This window comes from Sodiomyces alkalinus (assembly GCF_003711515.1).
Source record: "Sodiomyces alkalinus F11 unplaced genomic scaffold SODALscaffold_7, whole genome shotgun sequence".
NCBI lineage: Eukaryota > Fungi > Ascomycota > Sordariomycetes > Glomerellales > Plectosphaerellaceae > Sodiomyces > Sodiomyces alkalinus.
The window spans coordinates 1,412,588-1,430,256 of record NW_021167085.1 but is presented as its reverse complement, the minus strand read 5'-3'; the positions used below and the strand labels follow the sequence as shown (position 1 = coordinate 1,430,256).

The 17,669-nt window shown below is 54.3% G+C and overlaps 4 protein-coding genes across 4 annotated transcripts; 2 read left to right on the top strand and 2 right to left on the bottom strand.

Annotated features, from left to right (window-relative positions):
• Positions 1-2,241: 2,241 nt before the first annotated feature.
• On the bottom strand, positions 2,242-10,098 carry SODALDRAFT_379930 (hypothetical protein; the record flags this gene model as incomplete). Its single annotated transcript, XM_028615078.1, has 8 exons — positions 9,824-10,098; positions 9,382-9,468; positions 9,140-9,315; positions 8,207-8,270; positions 7,823-8,035; positions 7,497-7,532; positions 7,369-7,442; positions 2,242-7,279 (listed from the first exon to the last, which is right to left on the bottom strand). The coding sequence occupies exons 1-8, from the start codon at positions 9,857-9,859 to the stop codon at positions 2,242-2,244; spliced, it is 5,724 nt and encodes a 1,907-aa protein (XP_028465280.1). The 5' UTR covers positions 9,860-10,098.
• Positions 10,099-10,102: 4 nt separating this feature from the next.
• Positions 10,103-12,608, top strand: SODALDRAFT_340746 (SEC1 family transport protein SLY1; the record flags this gene model as incomplete). The annotated part of the gene is made up of 7 exons (XM_028612981.1): positions 10,103-10,142; positions 10,220-10,436; positions 10,496-10,619; positions 10,682-10,937; positions 11,003-11,429; positions 11,503-11,889; positions 11,957-12,608. The coding sequence occupies 7 exons, from the start codon at positions 10,103-10,105 to the stop codon at positions 12,606-12,608; spliced, it is 2,103 nt and encodes a 700-aa protein (XP_028465279.1).
• An 801-nt stretch (positions 12,609-13,409) lies between these two features.
• On the bottom strand, positions 13,410-16,267 carry SODALDRAFT_280598 (chitin synthase; the record flags this gene model as incomplete). Its single annotated transcript, XM_028608246.1, has 3 exons — positions 13,410-14,139; positions 14,205-16,006; positions 16,094-16,267. 3 exons carry the CDS (start codon positions 16,265-16,267, stop codon positions 13,410-13,412), a joined length of 2,706 nt encoding a protein of 901 aa, XP_028465278.1.
• A 143-nt stretch (positions 16,268-16,410) lies between these two features.
• On the top strand, positions 16,411-17,600 carry SODALDRAFT_379927 (hypothetical protein; the record flags this gene model as incomplete). Its single annotated transcript, XM_028615077.1, has 7 exons — positions 16,411-16,455; positions 16,542-16,610; positions 16,659-16,732; positions 16,845-16,892; positions 16,968-17,073; positions 17,142-17,283; positions 17,417-17,600. 7 exons carry the CDS (start codon positions 16,411-16,413, stop codon positions 17,584-17,586), a joined length of 654 nt encoding a protein of 217 aa, XP_028465277.1. The 3' UTR covers positions 17,587-17,600.
• Positions 17,601-17,669: the final 69 nt, after the last annotated feature.

Sequence of the window (17,669 nt, the reverse complement as noted above, 5' to 3'; positions counted from 1 at the left end):
GAACTAGAAAAATAGAGGAAGACTCCGCGTATGAGAATATGAAGTTGAGTGTCCTGGTGAAAGAAGAGCAGAGAGTCGGAAAGGAAACCAAGGAAACGGAAAAGAAATAAGGAAAAAAAAAGAAGAAAAAAAGAAGAAAAAAAGACACAAGGCCGTTTGTATGGCTTCTGTCTGTGTATGATAGTGAGGCTGGTGAGTTGATGAGGACGACCCAAGGGAGGATGGAAGACGGGCCTTATATGAAAACCCCAGAGATTGAATAGAAGGCGCATCATGTAAACGGTCCAATTCCACGGAACCGCATGGATGATCTGAATCTGCCTATCAGAGACAGACCTAGCTTCCCCCCTCCCCTCCCCGGGTCTGGGCGTATTGACGGGACATGGTCAAGGTGGTCCAAAGTGGACATTGGAGGGAGCTTAGGCCATGAGATGAGGCCCGGGTGGGGTGGGTAGGCGCGGCGGCCTCGCTACTCGCCGCCGGTGCCGCCCATGGCTGGACGGCTCAGCGCATGTACTAATTATGTACACTACCTTAGGTACATACCTTACATCGTGTGGGTGGTTGCACGCGGCTACTTTGCTACCTGGATCCTTGTTCGGCCAGTCGAAGCTGAATGGGGGACTTTAGAGGGTCGCGAGACCTGAAACAGAGAAAGGAACGGTGGTGTTCGATGTTTCGATGTTCGATGAGTTTTCTTTCTTCTTCTTTATGTTTCAGAGACTACAAGATACTCCATGGAAAGTCGCCTCAGCAACAATATCCTCGAAGTTGGGAATACGATCATCGCTCGTGGTTTATGCATGTCCCAGATCTAGGAGCCAAAAGATGAACTGTACAGAACAACAGAACACGCATACTGTCGGAATTTTGGCCTGGCAGGATAGGATGATGGATGCATCGCAGAAAGCGAGAGGTTGGCGGGTAGTTCAGAGGCTGACCCTTCCATTGGCATGCTTGGTTATCGTCAAAGGCGCTTGGACAGCCGTGCCAAGGCCCAGAAGCTCTTGGCACGGCAATGAATGCGGTGTGGATCTACAAGGTGCCGGAGAACCGTCCACTCAGGCGAGGCGTGGCGGGGGGGGGACCCTTGCTGTCAACTCGTCGATAGCCGCCGGGCTCTTGTTTCGTTTACTAAGTATCCCTGCCACCACTAAAGTACACGTGTACCATGTAAACCATTCGCGGTCGTCGTCTTTGATTACGGAGTTGGCTGCCGCATTTTCCCCAATAAATAGTCTGAATGCGTGTAACCGCTCTTTTGTCGTACATGGGGCTTGGCAACGGTGCACGGAATAATACTTTTTCGTCTTTGCTTCGCTTCTTCTTTAAGAGTTTATATAAAATGGGTGTATGTGACTGATCACTTTACGAGCAAAGCGGAGTCGGAAGTACAGCATCTCAGGCACTTTTGTAGGTATAATGTCATTATACTGGAATGTACAGGTAGGGATACATATCATAGCATAAGGTACCTAAGGTACGCCTCCGTAAGCTAAGCGCGGCTGGTGCCCTACGGATACACAATCGTGGCAGAGAACCCCGGCCCGGTATTAACTAAGCCGGGAGCTGACGGGTTCGGCAGTACCACGGAATCCTCCGAATTGACGAGTTTGACCAAAAATAGGGAGGGACGAGAAAGACTGAGACAGGTACTAAGATACCTTCTTTGTTCGAACCTCAATCAGTTAACTACCTAGCCAGCTACTAGATCTCCAACCGTACGGAACGTTGCGCCGAGGCATGGCCATGTGTGTGTGTGTGTGTTGGCTGTTGGCGCTAATATCGGCATCGCGGCAAATTGCCAACACTGGCCTTTGGAGGACCGGTATCCCGGGCCCAAGTAGGCTTTGGTCCTCCCCATTGCCACCGGCATGTCTTTTGTTCTCGTGGGAAAAAAAAAAGGGAGGTCAACCCGAGGAGACAAATTCTGGCCCGAGAGGTCACGTACCAAGGGAAGATGTTTAGCTACATCGAAAATAAAACCACGACAGTCCTGATTCCTGTCAATTTTGTAAATACGCAAAACACAAAATACAAATGCACTTTAATACCTAAGCTGAGAAGCTCTGTGACCACCATACGTCGCGAGAACATTCTGTCCTCGGTCTCCTCCATTTACATCCATCCTCCGAAAACATACAGGGGAAACCGGCTCGCCTGTCCACTATCCAGTCCCCCCCTTCCCTCCCTTCTCCCCCTTCCCACATTCCCTTTTCCCTCTTTTTCTCCTTCCCCCCCCTAGTCGTCATGTCGGAATGTACATTTGTCTCCTCTGGCACATTTACCCTGTTGCCAGAACACGCACGGCTTCGTCCCAATGAGCGCTTTGTTGGCCGGTCGGTGTGGCGGAAGCGTCGGACCTCCAGGAGCATTACCCTTGCGTCCCCCCTTGGCGCCAGCATGCTTCTCACGCCAGGTCTCCCTGTCATCACGATCCCGTTCGCGACTGTCGCGTCGGTCCCGGTCCCAAGGGGGGTCGACGTCTCTGTCGCGTTCGCTGCCGTAATCTAGTGCCGCCCGAGAATCGTATCCGTGATCCTGCTTGTCGTCCCACTCTCGTCCGTAATAACCCGTCGCTTGGTCGCCGCCCGAGCTCAAATCCTGCATCTTCTGGTATCCTCCGTCGCCACCGTCGAGGTCAAGGCCGTGTCCCTGGCTGCCGCCCTGCAGGGCTGCTCCCACCTGCTCCGGCTGGGGTTGGTTGATCTGGCTCAGCAATGCCTGGAGCTGTGCATCGCCCAGTTGGCCCGACTGTGCGCCCAACAGAGCAGCCGCCGTCTGCGTCGTAGCTTGCTGTGCATGTGCACCTTGGGCCTGTTGCAGCAGCGCCATGTATTGAGCGTATTCATCTTGCTGCTGCTGCTGCTGTAGTAGCATTTGTTGGTAGTAGGCCGCCCAAGCATCTTGGTGGGTTGGCACAGCCTGGCCCTGGCCCTGGCCTTGCTGAGGAGGCACGAAGGACGCAGCAGCCGCTTGCTGTACGTTCACGGCCGCCTCAGCGCGAGCTCGATTCTCAGCCTCCTTCTTCGCGCGAGCCGTCGCATCCTTCTGATACCCAGCCCACCACTCTCGCACCCGCTCCTGGTCGTTGGCCAGCCAGCCAGGGGGCTGCGTGGCGGGATACGGCAGGCCTTTCAATTGCTCGAACACCTCCTCGAGCGAGTTGATGATCGCCTGCAGCTCAGGGTCGGCATAGTCGTGCCGCCTGTGCGTCCGAGGCGCCGACGAATGGTACGGTTCGGGATCTCGCCAGCTCCCAACTTTATCGGCCGTAAGCAGAGCGAGAACCTGTGCACCGAATGGGGCCTCGGACGCGGCCGGTGGTTTGGGTTGTCCCGAACTGCCGAAGACGACGGGTTGCGCGTGTTGCTGGGGCGGCGTCATATTGTAGTTGTAGCCCTCGGGAGCCGCTTCTGTCGACGCCGTCGTCTTGAAACCGCTCAGAAGCGACTGCAGCTTGACAGCTGGGTCGTCCTGGTGGTCCTTGAGACGCTTGATGGCATGGTATACAGCCGCATCGGCTCCATGCCTCTGGCATTCCTGCCACCGTTGCCGAATCTCCTCGTACTTCCCTCCGTCTCGGGGCAAGTGCACGTCCTTGGCGTCACCGTCGGGGACACTCGGCTCGGGAGGCGGCGACTTGGGGGTCGGGGGAATGTCGGAAACAAGAGCGTAGACCGCCATCAGTTCCTTTTGTTCGCGTTCCTCCATGGCGTGCTGCTCATCTGTGCGGAAGGTCCGCGTGCCACCCCGCGTCACAAACGACTTGGCCCTGTAATCCTCGGGGATACAAGAACAATCCGCAACGCCCGGCTCAACCCAAGGACGATCCGCCAAATCGTCCTCCTGGTCCTCCTCGTCCTCCTCTTCGTCTGTCATTTCAGAGCGCCGCTTCAACATCATGCCCTCGGAGCGGTCGTCCGCCGCGTCCTGCGTCATGTTGTTCTCGTCCTCCGCAGCCTCTTTGTGGAAAATGCGGACCTGCACCAGTTCTGCCTCGGGTCTCCAAGCGACTCGCAGCTTGCGCCGTGCCTCCTTACGGAGTCTCTTCGCCTTTTCTTCCGGCGTCTCGGCCGTATCGGCGGCTTTCGCCGAGCTTTTCTGCGACGACTGGCCGTCCGCCTTGGGCATGTTGATGGAGTCGAGGAGAGAACCGATGCTGGAAAGCGCACCGCTAGACGAACCCGATGGTCCTGCCGTCTTTGGAGTTGTAGCTGGTTTTGTTGCCTCCGTCTTGACTCTCTTCGGCTCTGTTCTGGACGAAGGACGAGCATCGATGTCCATGGCAGCCGACACTGCCGAACCATCTGTCTTGGTGGCATCTGTTGTCTTGGCAGAATCAGAGCCGGCTGCCGGTCTGGCCAAGGGACGGTTTTTAGCGGCGAGTGAAGTGGAAGGTGGTCGGATTTTCGGGGCTGAAAGTTTAGACTGAAGCGTCGTACCGGCCGATGCCTTGGATGATCCAAGCTTGCTGCTGAGCGAGCTGCTAGATCCGTCCACGTTGACTTTCTTGCCCGGTCGCGTGTCTGGCTCATCATCTTGCGGTCGTTTGGCGGGCGACGCCCCGTTACTGGGCCTTGTGGCGGATAGAATCCTTGCATAGGCAGTGCGACTCGTTGCTGCTGCTGATGTTGTCGAGGAAGCAGCGGACGGAGTTGTCGTTGAGGTTGAGGTGGCAGCAGACGAAGAAGATGTGGACGATAGCTTCTTCCCTTCGGCGCCGTTGGACGCTTCGGATTCCTTCCTGATGCGGGAGGCAACCGTCCGGATTAGGTCCTTCACCTCAGCATCACCCTTATCTGCAAACCGCTTTCGAACCGTCTCAAAATTAACACCGTCCGCAATCCTCTTCGTCAAGCTGATGTTTGTCATGAACTGTAGAATGGCTTTGGGCAGTTCCCCCGAGTAATCCGCCGCTTTGATGCAGCCGATCAGGAGGTTGACCAGGCTCAGGACGCCCTTTTGGTGCCCACCCAGGTTCTCAAGAACGGCCTCGTCGCCATACTTGTGCGCAGCCTCGCATGCCTTGACGACCACGTCTTTCTTAAGATCGTAGTCCTTCTTCAGCTGCACTACCTCGCCATCAACGTGCTTTTCCTTCGCAGCTTGGTCGATTTCCTGCTTCAACTTGCTCATCTCGCCACGAAGCTTGATGAAGTACTCCCCCAGGCTTTGCACGGCACTGGCAATCAGTGAGTTGGTACGGGTGGCCGCGGGGTCGATGTACGCGATGCCCAGTATATCCCAGGCGGCCGCTTCGACGGGGTCACTGGGCCGCACATCGGCCCGGACGGGCCTTCTCCGCTCCTCCTCCTCTTCCTTGCGTGCCTTTCTCTGTGCCTTGGACTTGGCGGCCTCGTCCGCCTTGAGCTGCTCCTGAAACGCGAAGGGGTAGTCGGCATACTTAGGTCGTCGGTTCCCTAGGCCCTTCATTTCCCGCTGGTACTCGTCGATGAGAGCCTTGGCTTCCATTTCCCGGTCTTCCGGCTTGCCCACAAAGTTGGCCGACGGTCTATACCTGTCCGCAAAGTTCCCTTGGATTTCGCAGGGAAGAGGGTAGCCAAGGTCCGGCATGATGCGTTTACCGGTTTGCGACGGCAAGGCCACCATTGGTGTTAACCTGTCGTAGCTCCTGGGAGTCGGAAGCTTCACCGCCCCGGCGGAGATGAGAAAAGGGGCACCGGAAATAGGCGGAAACATCTTTTTGGCCGCGGCGCTGCGTCTCTTGAACTGCGCCAGTGAAGCGGCCTCCTCCTCGGTGCTCGTGGGCATCCAATGCGTTTCTGCGCCGCTGTGTAATTCTGTAGGCACTTGATCTTGCTGTGAGTTTGCCGAATCGCCTTCGCCTTCATTCTTCACCAGCGTCTTACGCCTTTTGGCAGGATGTTCCGCTTGAGTTGTATCCGTATTCGCATCCGGAGTACCGGGCCCAGGTGGCGACGTAGCTGCCATCGGTCGTTGGCCAACTGGCCGAGACATGAGATGGGAACCAGCAGCAGAAGTGGTCTGCTGGCGTGGCTGCTGATCTTGCTGTTGCTGGACTTCTTGTTCTATCGACTGTCGCATGGGCGATGGCTGAAACGTCGCTGGCGATGTCGGTTGACGGTACATCGTCTGTTGTGGTACGAAAGCGGTCTGTTCCTGCAGATGGCCAGGAGCCGAGGGCTGATGATGGTAAGCGTAAGCTTGAACATTTTGAGGGTTGACTGGCTGCGCCGAAACTGTCTGCCCGTGGTATGGTTGCGGCGGGCCAAAGAATATGGGAGGCGACTGAGCCGTGGGAAGCTGTTGTTGGGGCTGTTGTCGAGACGGTTGCGGCTGCACCCGTTGCTGTTGAGCTTGTTGGGCCTGCTGAGACTGATTGACTTGATGTTGCTGCTGTTGCGGGAAAGCGTGGATGGGAGAGAACGATTGGGGTATTGTGTCGAAGCGTTGCGGCTGTTGATACAGCGAGTGTTGTTGCTGTTGCTGTTGCTGTTGCTGTTGCTGATGCTGATGCTGATGATGATGCTGCTGATGCTGCTGATGGTGGTGCTGGGGTTGATGCGACTGCGTCTGTGCTGGTTGATGTGGTTCCAATTGCAGCTGTGGATGCGTTGACTGTTGTTGTGGTGGTTGTTGTTGGTTATGAGATACGAGTTGGGACCCCGTATGTTGTCCGAGCTGGTTGCTGTACGGGGATGGAAGATGCTGGGGTTGATATTGGTACGGGGTCTGCGAAAATGCTGAACCGTGACCCTGTGGGACATTCACAGGGTTTCCGTACAACTTGGGTGAGATGTCGTTGAGACCCTGTAGGGTCTGGTTCTGGCCCGGTCGAGGAAAGGTTTCGTTCACACCGTACTGAGCGTGTCCATGGTTCAGAGAAGAATGGGGATCGGTGCCAGCATAGAAAGCACCGTCACGGCTTGCGGCAGGTAGAGAACTGCAATCAGAGATGCCAGGTTGAACCCCGTACGAAGTGCCGAAGAGCCCCGACTCGGCCGATGCCGCCCTTTCGCCAGCCTGCCCATTGCCATAAACAGGTTGACCAGGGAGGGAGACCGGGTTTCCCTCCTGGGAGAAGTCCTGATGTGCGTCAAACCCGCCCGCTCCATCATTGAAGGAATAAGTGTTTGTCCAGACGGCACCTTGGCCTTGACCAGGACCAGAGACAGGCTGCCCGTTACTAGACCAGTTCTGCATCTCGCTACAATAATAATGCGCTGAGATTCCCAAGTCAAAAGCGAGTCCTGATTGGTTCGTTGAGGTGATGCCAATGGTGCACAGTGATTGGCTGCATAAACGGGGGCGAACAGGCCAATGGTCACGCTCCGAGAGGTGCTAATCCGAAAATAGTTTAAAGCCGGCGTATAGGTGGGGCACTCTGCAGAATGGTGGGTCCAAAGGCGATTCGAGTACAAGGTACGCAACACCAAAGATGCTGCTTCCGAGGCCAACTGGAATCGATAGAAGTCAGCACATAAACATCTAGAAGAATAAGCCATGAAGACTGTCGACAGTGCGCCATACCAGAGAAGAAGCAACGTCTATGATGCAGGTGGCTTAGTGCGTTTATAACCTCTCACGTCGATAGAGAATGCCTGATACAAAGTAGCCTAAAAAAAGATCATTAGCCTTTGTTATTAGTCTTTGAAGTGGAATGATGTCAATGTTTTGTGTGTCTGTGTGTATGTGTTGACGGATGATGCTAGTAACGACTGGAAATAAAAGGTGCGTTGAGCCCCCCCAAAAAAAGAAAGAAAGAAAGAAAAGAAATCGAGAGAAGTGCTGATATCCTATGTGTCGGCTTCTGCAGCGACTTGGATGTGCCCAAAACTTCCAGCCAAAACATGCCCGCAGACAAATCCGCCGGCTTGAGATGGCGATTGGGCACGGATAGGAGATATGAAGATGTTGTTTTGACTCTGCTGGAATTCTTCGGGTTGGGAGCATGTCGAGTTGTGACTGACTGCGTTGAGTTGACAGTTGTGTCTGGTGGCTGGTCCCTCTTGTGGTCCAGGATGGGCTGAACGATATCCAAGGCTTCGATCTCGAGAAAAGAAAAAGAAAAATCTAGGTGTCGGCCGCCCATACTCTGCCAACTCAAGATTGGACTTGGACTTGTTTGTATTGACACCAAACGTCCCAAAGGTGACTTTTTCTTTTCCTTTTTTCCTTTTTTTTTTGGGAGGTGGTTACCAGCTTCAAGGGTCTCATGCACAAGCGCCCACGCCGACCCAGACGCGAAGCGAAAGTCCAGTTGCTGCAGGTGTAGGCCAACCCTCCTACCGTTGCATCAGGTCCAGACATAGTCGGTGACCCGAGCCGGACAGAGCCTTGTGTAAGGGACCAGCACCCTTCATTTTTCAGCCGACTCCATTAAATAGGCTTTTTGCGACCTTTTCATACCCATCACCACAACCCCGAGGTGGTGCAAGTAAGCTGCTCGGCCGGGACTAGTGGTTTTTTTTTAGAAGAAAGGGGGTTTTTACTCTTTGTACCATTCCCCCCGATCCCTGCTTTGTCTGGATTTGCGTGATGCCCACTTCAAAAGGGGAGAGCAGTTGCAGCAATCGCAGATAGCGAGTCGGAAAGGGGAATTAAATAGCTCTGTTCACACGCCTTTCCCACTCGTTCCTTTGTGCGTCATTGCAGCCAGGTTTCCCAGGTTGAAATCTTTAGGTTGGCTTAAAAGGGCGGGGCGGAAAATGCAATATAGCGAGGTTTGGAATAAAGGGTGGGGGGGGAGGGTTGTTGAGTGCAGGTGGGAAGACGTTTTTAGGGGGGGAAGGTAAAAGGAGAAATATGGGTAGAGTGGGAGAGATCGCCCAACCCATGGCGCAATTAGGATCATACCTGACCGTTTTGACAGTGCGTGCTATGAAGACTGTCGCGTTTCCTAAGCACTTTTATGTCCCGCCCTGGTCGTCAGAGAAAGTCGAGGGCATTCTGCTCTTATTTGATGACAGTCATTCAGGCTTATGGCATGGAAGAACTGGTTGCGGCTGATAGTCTAGAGAGAAGGACAGATTTTGTGCCCCGAAGTCGAGTGAAAGAACGGAAAACAATATGTCCAACAAACAGACAGGGAAAATCAGTCTCGCGTCGCGAAGATGCCCTTTTCGAGCAATAGGAGACGCGAAAAACGATTCACAATAGACGAGAAGACATTCCCAGCACTGGTTTAGGGTCGATGATGTCGCGGCGATATGTCCTTGTTGTCCGCGTTGTTTGAAGGAATGGAGACTGGAAAGGCGTTTTTAAGATGGAGGTCGGGGAGTTGGAGGAGGGAAAAAGTTGGATGGGCGCGACCGATGCCCAGTCACTCGGCTTGGAAACGGGCCAGGGTGGGCACGGAAACAGTGTCATTAATAAAGCCCACACTGCCCTAAATACTGTGTGGATTGAATTGGGCCCCATCTTTGTATTCGGCTGGCCTCCTGGCTCGAGCTTCCGTGCATAATTATGGGGCTGCTTGCCATTCTAGCCACTCCGCGGAGTAGGAAGGGAACAAGTGCTAACGAAGACACAGTAAGACGATGTGATTACTTCTGCACGTACTATCTATCATATTTTCGTCGTTTGGTGGTTCGTCACAGGATGACTTACTAGTTGGATTACTTATTAATGAAGAATCAGTTCAAACTATTAGGTATGAAATTGGGTTGAAACTGTATGAATACTCCCGCGGAGACCGGCCGAAAACATCGAGTTCTGGGGCTCCTCTTACATGCATACATCTCAAAGACGGATATCCGATGTACCAATATTTGCTTCTATTCAATAAATCTTTTATGACGTACCGTGTATCTCAATTATATCAATACCCAGAACGGACCTTGTCGGCGCCGGAGGACTGGACACGGAAGCTCATGTGCTGTTCTCAAACACGAGGAGCTTCCCTACCCACACTGGTGCTCCCACTTTGTTGTCCCGCCGGCCGATGCACCTACTTCACTCGCTCCAGGCTTTGAGGCAGAACCTCTATAGCCAGGCTAACCCGAATATCCCAGAAAAGTAGCCAAACGGATCCCGAAAGACCTCCTCATAAGAATTGCACCCGACATCTCGTCTGTGAGAGCTAGGTAGAGCTCGACAGCCCCCCCCCCCCCCGATCATGGCGAGCAAAGGCAACTCCCTACGGGATCGTCAAGTTGGTTAGTACTCCCTTTGCAAAACCCATGTGACATGACGAATTGGGAACTCTCGCAACTGACGCCCTTGTGCCATCTAGCGGCCCTGAAGAAGGTCCTGAATCTTAACAATGACGTCGAGACGAACGATCCGGACGACGCCCATGCCAATGGCGGCGCCTTGGCTCCATCCTCCATTCTCACCCCCGAAGGCGATCCCATTTGGAAGGTTCTGGTTATGGACGACCTTGCGCGCGACCTGAGCGCCAGCGTACTGAAAGTGTCTGATCTTCGGTCAATGGGAGTGACTTTGCATACGTTGGTTCGCCTGAGCGCTTTCGACAGGAAAAGTTTGGGAAGACTAATTCTGCCGCCAGACACATTGCAGCTGCTCGACACCCTATACCCGATGTTCCCGTTATTTACCTCCTCGAACCCACACGCCAGAACCTCAAGCAGATCACGAGCGACCTCCAAAAGGGCCTCTATTCCCCTGCATACGTAAGGGCTCATACTCTTATCCGTACTCGGATGATTCGAGGGCTGACGTTTTACCTCAACAGATCAACTGCCTAGGAGGAATCTCGCGTGCTGCTCTCGAAGACTTCGCCGCCGACACCGCGGCAGCCGGGACTGCCGAACACATTGCGCAGCTCTTTGACCAATACCTCAACTTTATCGTCGAAGAGCCGGATTTGTTCAGCCTGGGAATCAAGAAATCGTACTCCGCGCTCAACAGCGCCAAGACGACAGATGAGACGTTGGACACATTGGTGGATAGCATTGTCAACCGACTGTTCAGCGTCGTTGTCACCATGGGTTAGTGTTACAGTGACGAGTTCCACGGGCGGCAACTCATTTTCTGAACTAATGTGCCGTCGCAGGCGTCATACCCGTTATTCGATGCCCAAAGGGTGCGGCAGCGGAAATGATCTCAGCGAAGCTCGACCGCAAGCTCCGCGACCATATTCTAAACTCTAAGGACAACCTCTTCTCCTCGAGCGCTCGGGGAGGTACCTCTTCAACGCCCAGCTCCCGCCCTGTTCTGGTCATCCTGGATCGCGATGTAGACCTGCTGCCTATGCTCTCGCACTCCTGGACCTACCAGTCCCTGGTACAAGATGTTCTTACCATGGAGAAGAGGCGTATCACAGTCGTGGACGAGGGCAAATCAAAAAAGAGCTACGATTTGGCCACGGATGATTTCTTCTGGAAGAAGAACAGTCTCGTGCCCTTTCCCCAAGTAGCAGAAGACATCGATGCCGAGTTGACAAAGTACAGAGAAGAGGCTGCTCAGATCACAGCGAAGACGTGAGTTGGCAATAAGCGTCCACTTCCATCAGTAACTTATGTCTCCGGGGGCTAATATGGTCATCATCTCTAGAGGGGTGTCAAGCCTGGAGGATCTACAGAGCGATACAAGCGCCAGCGCCCAGCACCTAAAAGCGGCCATCACCCTCCTGCCAGAGCTGCGAGAACGGAAAGCCGTCCTGGACATGCACATGAATATACTCGCTGCTCTCCTTACCGGCATCAAGGAACGTCAACTAGACAATTTCTTCCAGCTTGAGGAGAATATCATGAAGCAGACCAAAGCCCAGATGATGGATCTTATCAAAGGCGATGGCGGCCATGCACTCGATAAGTTGCGGTTGTTCATTTATTTCTACCTCAGCTCAACGGAAGAAGTGAGCCGGACCGAGTGGGAAGGGTTCGTCGAGGCCCTCCAAGCCGCCGGTGCAGATGTTACTTGCCTGCCATATATACGACAGTAAGTCCTGACTGCGACCTGACCGCAACGAGGGCTTGGCTGATGAACTGACCCCTATCCCCTGCAGACTCAAATCGACAACTAAATTGACGAACCTCACCACTATCAATAATCCTTCATCACAACCAGCCGGCACTAATGACCTCTTTGGCCGCTTCTCCTCGATTTCCTCCCGCCTAACAGACCGCCTCAAGGAGAGCGGCGTGCCCACCGGTCTCTCATCCAACTTCGAATCCCTCATAGGCGGCATCAAGACTTTCCTCCCCGCCGACCGCGACTTCACCGTCACCAAGATCGTCGAGAGCATCATGGACCCTTCCTCCGCCTCAAGCTCCGCCATCGCGAAGACGGAGAATTATCTCTATTTCGACCCCCGCTCTGCGAATGCGCGAGGCACCATGCCTCCGCCCAGCTCCCTTCGCGCCGGCGCCGGCGCCTCCGCACCACCGGGAGCCCTGCCGGGACAAGGCGGCGTTGGCGGACCGTCCGTCGGCACGGGCGCCAGCTTCGGCCAGCGACGACAGGGTTTCTCCGAAGCCATCGTCTTTACGGTTGGCGGCGGCAGCATGGACGAATACGGCAACTTGCAGGAGTGGGTGGCACGGACAGGCGGCGACCGCGCCAGGAAGAGGGTCGTGTACGGTTCAACGGATCTGCTGAATGCCCAGCTGTTCATAGAACAGGAGCTGAACACGCTAGGGTTGGAGGTTTCGTCTTAGTTACTCGAGGGGGGGCGGCGCACATGCTGTATGTAATTCAATGGCGACAAGTCAAAAGGGCCACAGAGTATATCACTGCCTTTTATTGTTATGACGTCCATTTCATATCGTTTCGCTGCACTCAGATCCGCAAGCAAGAGTGTCTGATCCGCCTCTCAGATGTCTTGAGACTAATTGTCCTTGTCTTATGGTCCTAGTAAGTCCCGCTACTCTTACCGGAACCCGGCTGGCGACTGGTCCGCTCCACGGACAGCACTTGTCCGAACATTCTGAATATTAGGCGGATCAGTTTTGAGCAAGTCAAGGGGCACGCACAGCTATGGGTAACGTAGTCGTCTTGAGTAAAACACAAGCAGATCGTTAACAGTAAGTGACCGGGCGAATGAACCCAGGCCGACTAGAATTACAATGGTGTCTCCTAATCCAACAAGAAGTAATCATTCATCCGCCAGCCCAGTGCCTCGGTAGCACTCCCCATGACAAATATTTGAGGAATATACGCCTCAAGCATGTTCCTCTCCCCCTTCACACTGCAACTCCCCGCCGCACGCGGTCGTCTATGCAGAAAATCATCAACCTCCCGGGTCCGTGTGTTCGCCGGAGAGTGTGGCAATTTCATCACTGCCGTCCCGTCGCATTTAGGTGGGGTATTGTCACGACTGGTCATGAATAAATAAAGAGGCGAAAAAAAGGGGGCGGTAGAATCGTAAGAGACAGTAGAGGACAAAAAAACAAAAAAAAAAGGGGGGGGGGGGGGGTACCGGAAAACATTACAGATCGTGGTGAGAAGGCCGGTATGTCCTAAACACCCCTGAACATGCGCACCACCAGGAACCACATGGCGCCGAGGAACTTGAATGCCGACAACCCGGCCACAGACCACAACACGACGGTCATGTAGATGTTGGCCCTGAAGTTGGGATCTTCCCCTGCCTCGTCGGGATTCGCGGCCTCGGGTTCGATGCGATTCAGGCCAGCGGCGCTCAGCACGACAGCCGCAAGGCCAAAGTTGGAGATCATCCAGGCCAGGACAACAATAGAGCGGACACCGCGGTAGTAGTCCAACTGCGCCTCGGCTTTCTGGGCCTCGGTCGGGTTTGACACGACCTTGGCGGGCTTGGTGGAGAAGACAGCCAACTCGCGCTCATACTGCGCGTTGAGATCCGATTCGTCTGGCAGATCTGTCTTGCCAGAGCCATCCTTGGTGCTGACGGAAGGCAGTTTCTCGGCTTGGTCATCACCCTTGGTGCCCCAGGAAATGTCATGTGTGTTGCAGAAGGCGTAGACGTTGAGAATGTTGGTGTACGTGGGTGTGAGGAGCATATACTGGACGAAAGACGTGATCATGTGCCAGGGGTCGAACATGATGAGCGAGGCCACGAGCCAGATGCCGTAGGTCGACATGACGGAGACAATAAGCGTATAGAAGACAGGGTTGCTGAAGAGTTCGTCGATGCTGAAAGGCCTGCCGTTGTTGACATCGGCAATGATGGCTTTGACTGAGATGAAGATAGCGGCAAACATCAAGTATCTGCGAAACATGAGGGTTAGCAGCTTTGCGAGAGAAAAAGGATACGAGAGAGGAGGGGAGCTCACATCATGATGAACGCCCAGAACCACACCATCGTTGTGTAGTACCATCGCGAACCCGAAGGACGGTTACCCATAGCGAGGACGAAACATGTGAAGAGCGATATACCGTAGAGCCAAAGGAACACGACCCCGAGAATCTCACCCGTCCTGCCCAGCAAACTTTCGCTTCCCAAACTTGTGGTCAGGATGCTGAAGACGAGGAAGAAGTTGCCAATGGCGAACCAAGCGAAGATCATGTTCACGGTGTGGAAGATAAACTCAACGAAGAGCATCAGCTTCCGCAGGATGGAGTGGTCGGACCGGAAGAACTGGTAGAAGTGGGCGATGGAATAAATGGCGGCGAAGAACGAGCCGTTCAGCCACCGACGGCGCTGGAGGACGAGTTCCGTGACGGTATCCGGAACGTCCGTTTCGCCCGTGGCCGACTTGACGTACTGGAGGATCCAGTGACAGTTACGCTTCGTCACCAGTTCGAAACAGAGGATACGATCCTCGGCGAGGTACATGTTGGACGTGAAGATGCCGGTGCCGGAGCCGTGGAGCGTTTCGCCTGCGAAATACTTCTCCAGCGGGCCCTGTCCGTTCTTGTCGTTCTGCAGCGCGACGTAGCGATAGGCCGAGAAAGCACCGGGGAGCACGGAAATAAAGCCAAAGGCCGATTCCAGAGGCTTGTCTAAGATGTTGCTCATCTTATACTCGAAGTTCTGTGTCGCAACAAGGGGATTCAGCAGGTTTTTTCCGCCGGTTCCCAGCATCGCTTTGATCTCGCCGCAAGCACCGGCGCACATGGGCTCAAGATCGAAGGCTTTCCAGAGGTGGTAGATGGAGTTGCCCCCCGGCTTGGTACCGGCATCCAGCAAGACACAGATGTTCGGGTCCAATACTCGACCAAACGCCTGAAAGAACCACCTATGGGAGTTGATCTTCTTCTGGTTCTTCTCCTTGAGGCAGAAGAGCACCTGGACGGGCTGCTGCTTGGGGATGAGGTGGACGACGTCGTTCTTAATGCGCATGCCGACCTGGGTGGTGTATTCGTAGATGTGTGCTGTCACGTCCTTGCCGTTCACCTGCTGCTTCGCGATACCCTCCTGATAGACGCCCATACCGGCAAGGAGAGCCTTCGTCCTCGAATTGATCTTGGAGCGGCCATCGCTGACAACGCAGACGACGATTTTCTTCCAGGCGTCCTTCCCCCATGTCTTGCTCTCCTTGCGGTTACACATGTACTCGATGTTCTTGAACACGCCCATCATGGTCCGCGCAAAGAGGATCTCGTCCTCGTTGTACATGGTGACTACAATGAACAGCTCGGTGTGTCTCGGCTTGGAGAAGAGCTTCTGGCGCAAGGTGAAATTCTCCTCGTAAAAGTCGGCAGGGTCGCAAGTGGCGGCCGTGTACCGCATGTGGGTGAACTCGTCTCGCTCACCGTGGGGCAGCTGGTTCAGAAGTTTCGGAGGCACGGGGCAGTCAAGGACTAGATTTCCACGGTAGAGCAGGACTTGCTTGACGGTTTTCCATCTCTTGATAGGCGCGGCAGGTTGTGCTGGCGGCTGATCCAGATAGGGCTCACTCGTTTGGGACTCTTGATGCGGGGGGAGCATGGGCCGTCGGTCATCGTAGTCGTATCCCCCGGGGGTTTGATCGTAGCCATGGCCGCCTTCCATGGGGGTGGGCTCGTACGGCTGGTTATAGTAGGCATCGTGATGTTGCTCTGGGTTTATCGCGTATTCTTCTTGATATGGCTGTTGTCGTGGGTCGGGAAAGGGGCTATTGCTCGGAACGTGGCTCACGTTATCAACGGAGTGCTGCGAAGGCAAGGACTAGTTAGAGAGGACTGGGCTGCGCAACTTAAGGTACAATGCAATACAATACAATACAATGGAAGAACTCACAGCGGCATTGAGTTGCAGTTGATCGCTTGGGGTGAACCTGCCAGGTCCCGGCGAAGGGCCCATTTGGGGATAGTCGAGGTGCTGGGGCTGGCGGCCATAGGGATTATCCTCCAGTTGGTAGCCTTGCTGGATGGGCTGGCCGGGCGACGGCGAACGACGGACACGGGGGTCCATTCGATCGTTGTAGTAATCGTCCACTAATAGATAGCTTTGAGATTAGACCCTAAGAGTGTCCCCGACCAGATTGAATGGGAGAAGAGCTGGAAGGGGGAAAAAAAAAAGAAGCTTGATGAGACTTGCCTATGCGATTATAGGACATGGTTCAGGAGGATGCAACAACGCCGACGGAAAGAATGTTTGATGTTGACAGCCTAAGTAGCACTCCTTGGCCTTTTGGCCTTGGCTGGCGCGGTTCCGAATGGTGTGGGTTTGTTTCGTTCCCACCCAGGACCAAGTCGCCTGTCGCAGCTCGATGACGAAGGAGGAGGAGGAGGAGGAGGAGGGCCGCCCCCTGAACGTGTTCTCAGAAGGCGGAGGGCAGCGGAAAAGGGGGTGTTTGTGAAAGGCGAATGCGCCTGATGGCGTCGCTCCAGATGGGACAGCGTCGGGTGAAAACGACGGGGAGCGCAGGACGAAAGGGTGAAGTGAGGGAAAAAAAAATTAGAGGGGGTCAATGGGCGCCGGTCAAAGGGTCAGGTTCAGGGTTGATCGATATTTCGGGGTTTCAACCGGAATGTGAAATTTGTTGTAGCAGACACAGTAATAATGAACGAAGGGGAGGTCCCAAGTCTGGTCTTGGGTTTTGGGGTCCTCAGGAAATAAGCTAGGTAGTGTACCTACCATGCTTCGTCGCGGTTGGCTGTCGACGGTACAGGGTGGATCGGATACCAAACATAGAGGGAAAGCGCGTGTTTCAGCTAACCGGCAAGGACATTACGGAGTACCTACAGTACGGGGATACACTGGATAAACAGCTCGCAGTGGCGCTGTCACGTACCTAATTACTCCCCTCCCTCCCTGAAAAGACCCTGGTGACGTCGTTGCCCAGAGGCTTAGCGCACGTCAAGACGCAACTGCGCCTCCGTATCTTACGTCCCGAAATGCGTACAAATGGAAACAATACAAGACGGGGTTCATCTACCTTACGTCCATCTACCTTATTGGGCAAGTTTCCGTGGATTCAACATCGAGTACGGACAGAACGGCAACTCGATGCTTTATATAAATCCCGAAGTCAGTCGCTCTTCTTTGCATCGGGTCTAGCGCGGTGACATCCAGTGTAGGTACTATTCATCCGACAGACAATTCGACAGAAAGGGTGAGGATATTCCGACGGGGTTCAGGTGCGGACAGTTGAGACAGCACGACGCACAATCCTTGCCCAATCATTAAACCCGCGCAACGCGATTGATCCATCGACCAAGCAACTGGAAAAAGAGCGATTTTCGTATCAATCGACTGCCTGCCACAACCGCAGCCCTGCAGCTGCCTAATATATTAAACTAACTACCTTACCGTACTTGTCCGCTCGGAAGAGTTTTGAGGGTTTAGAAGGATGTGGAGCTAGCGGTATGCC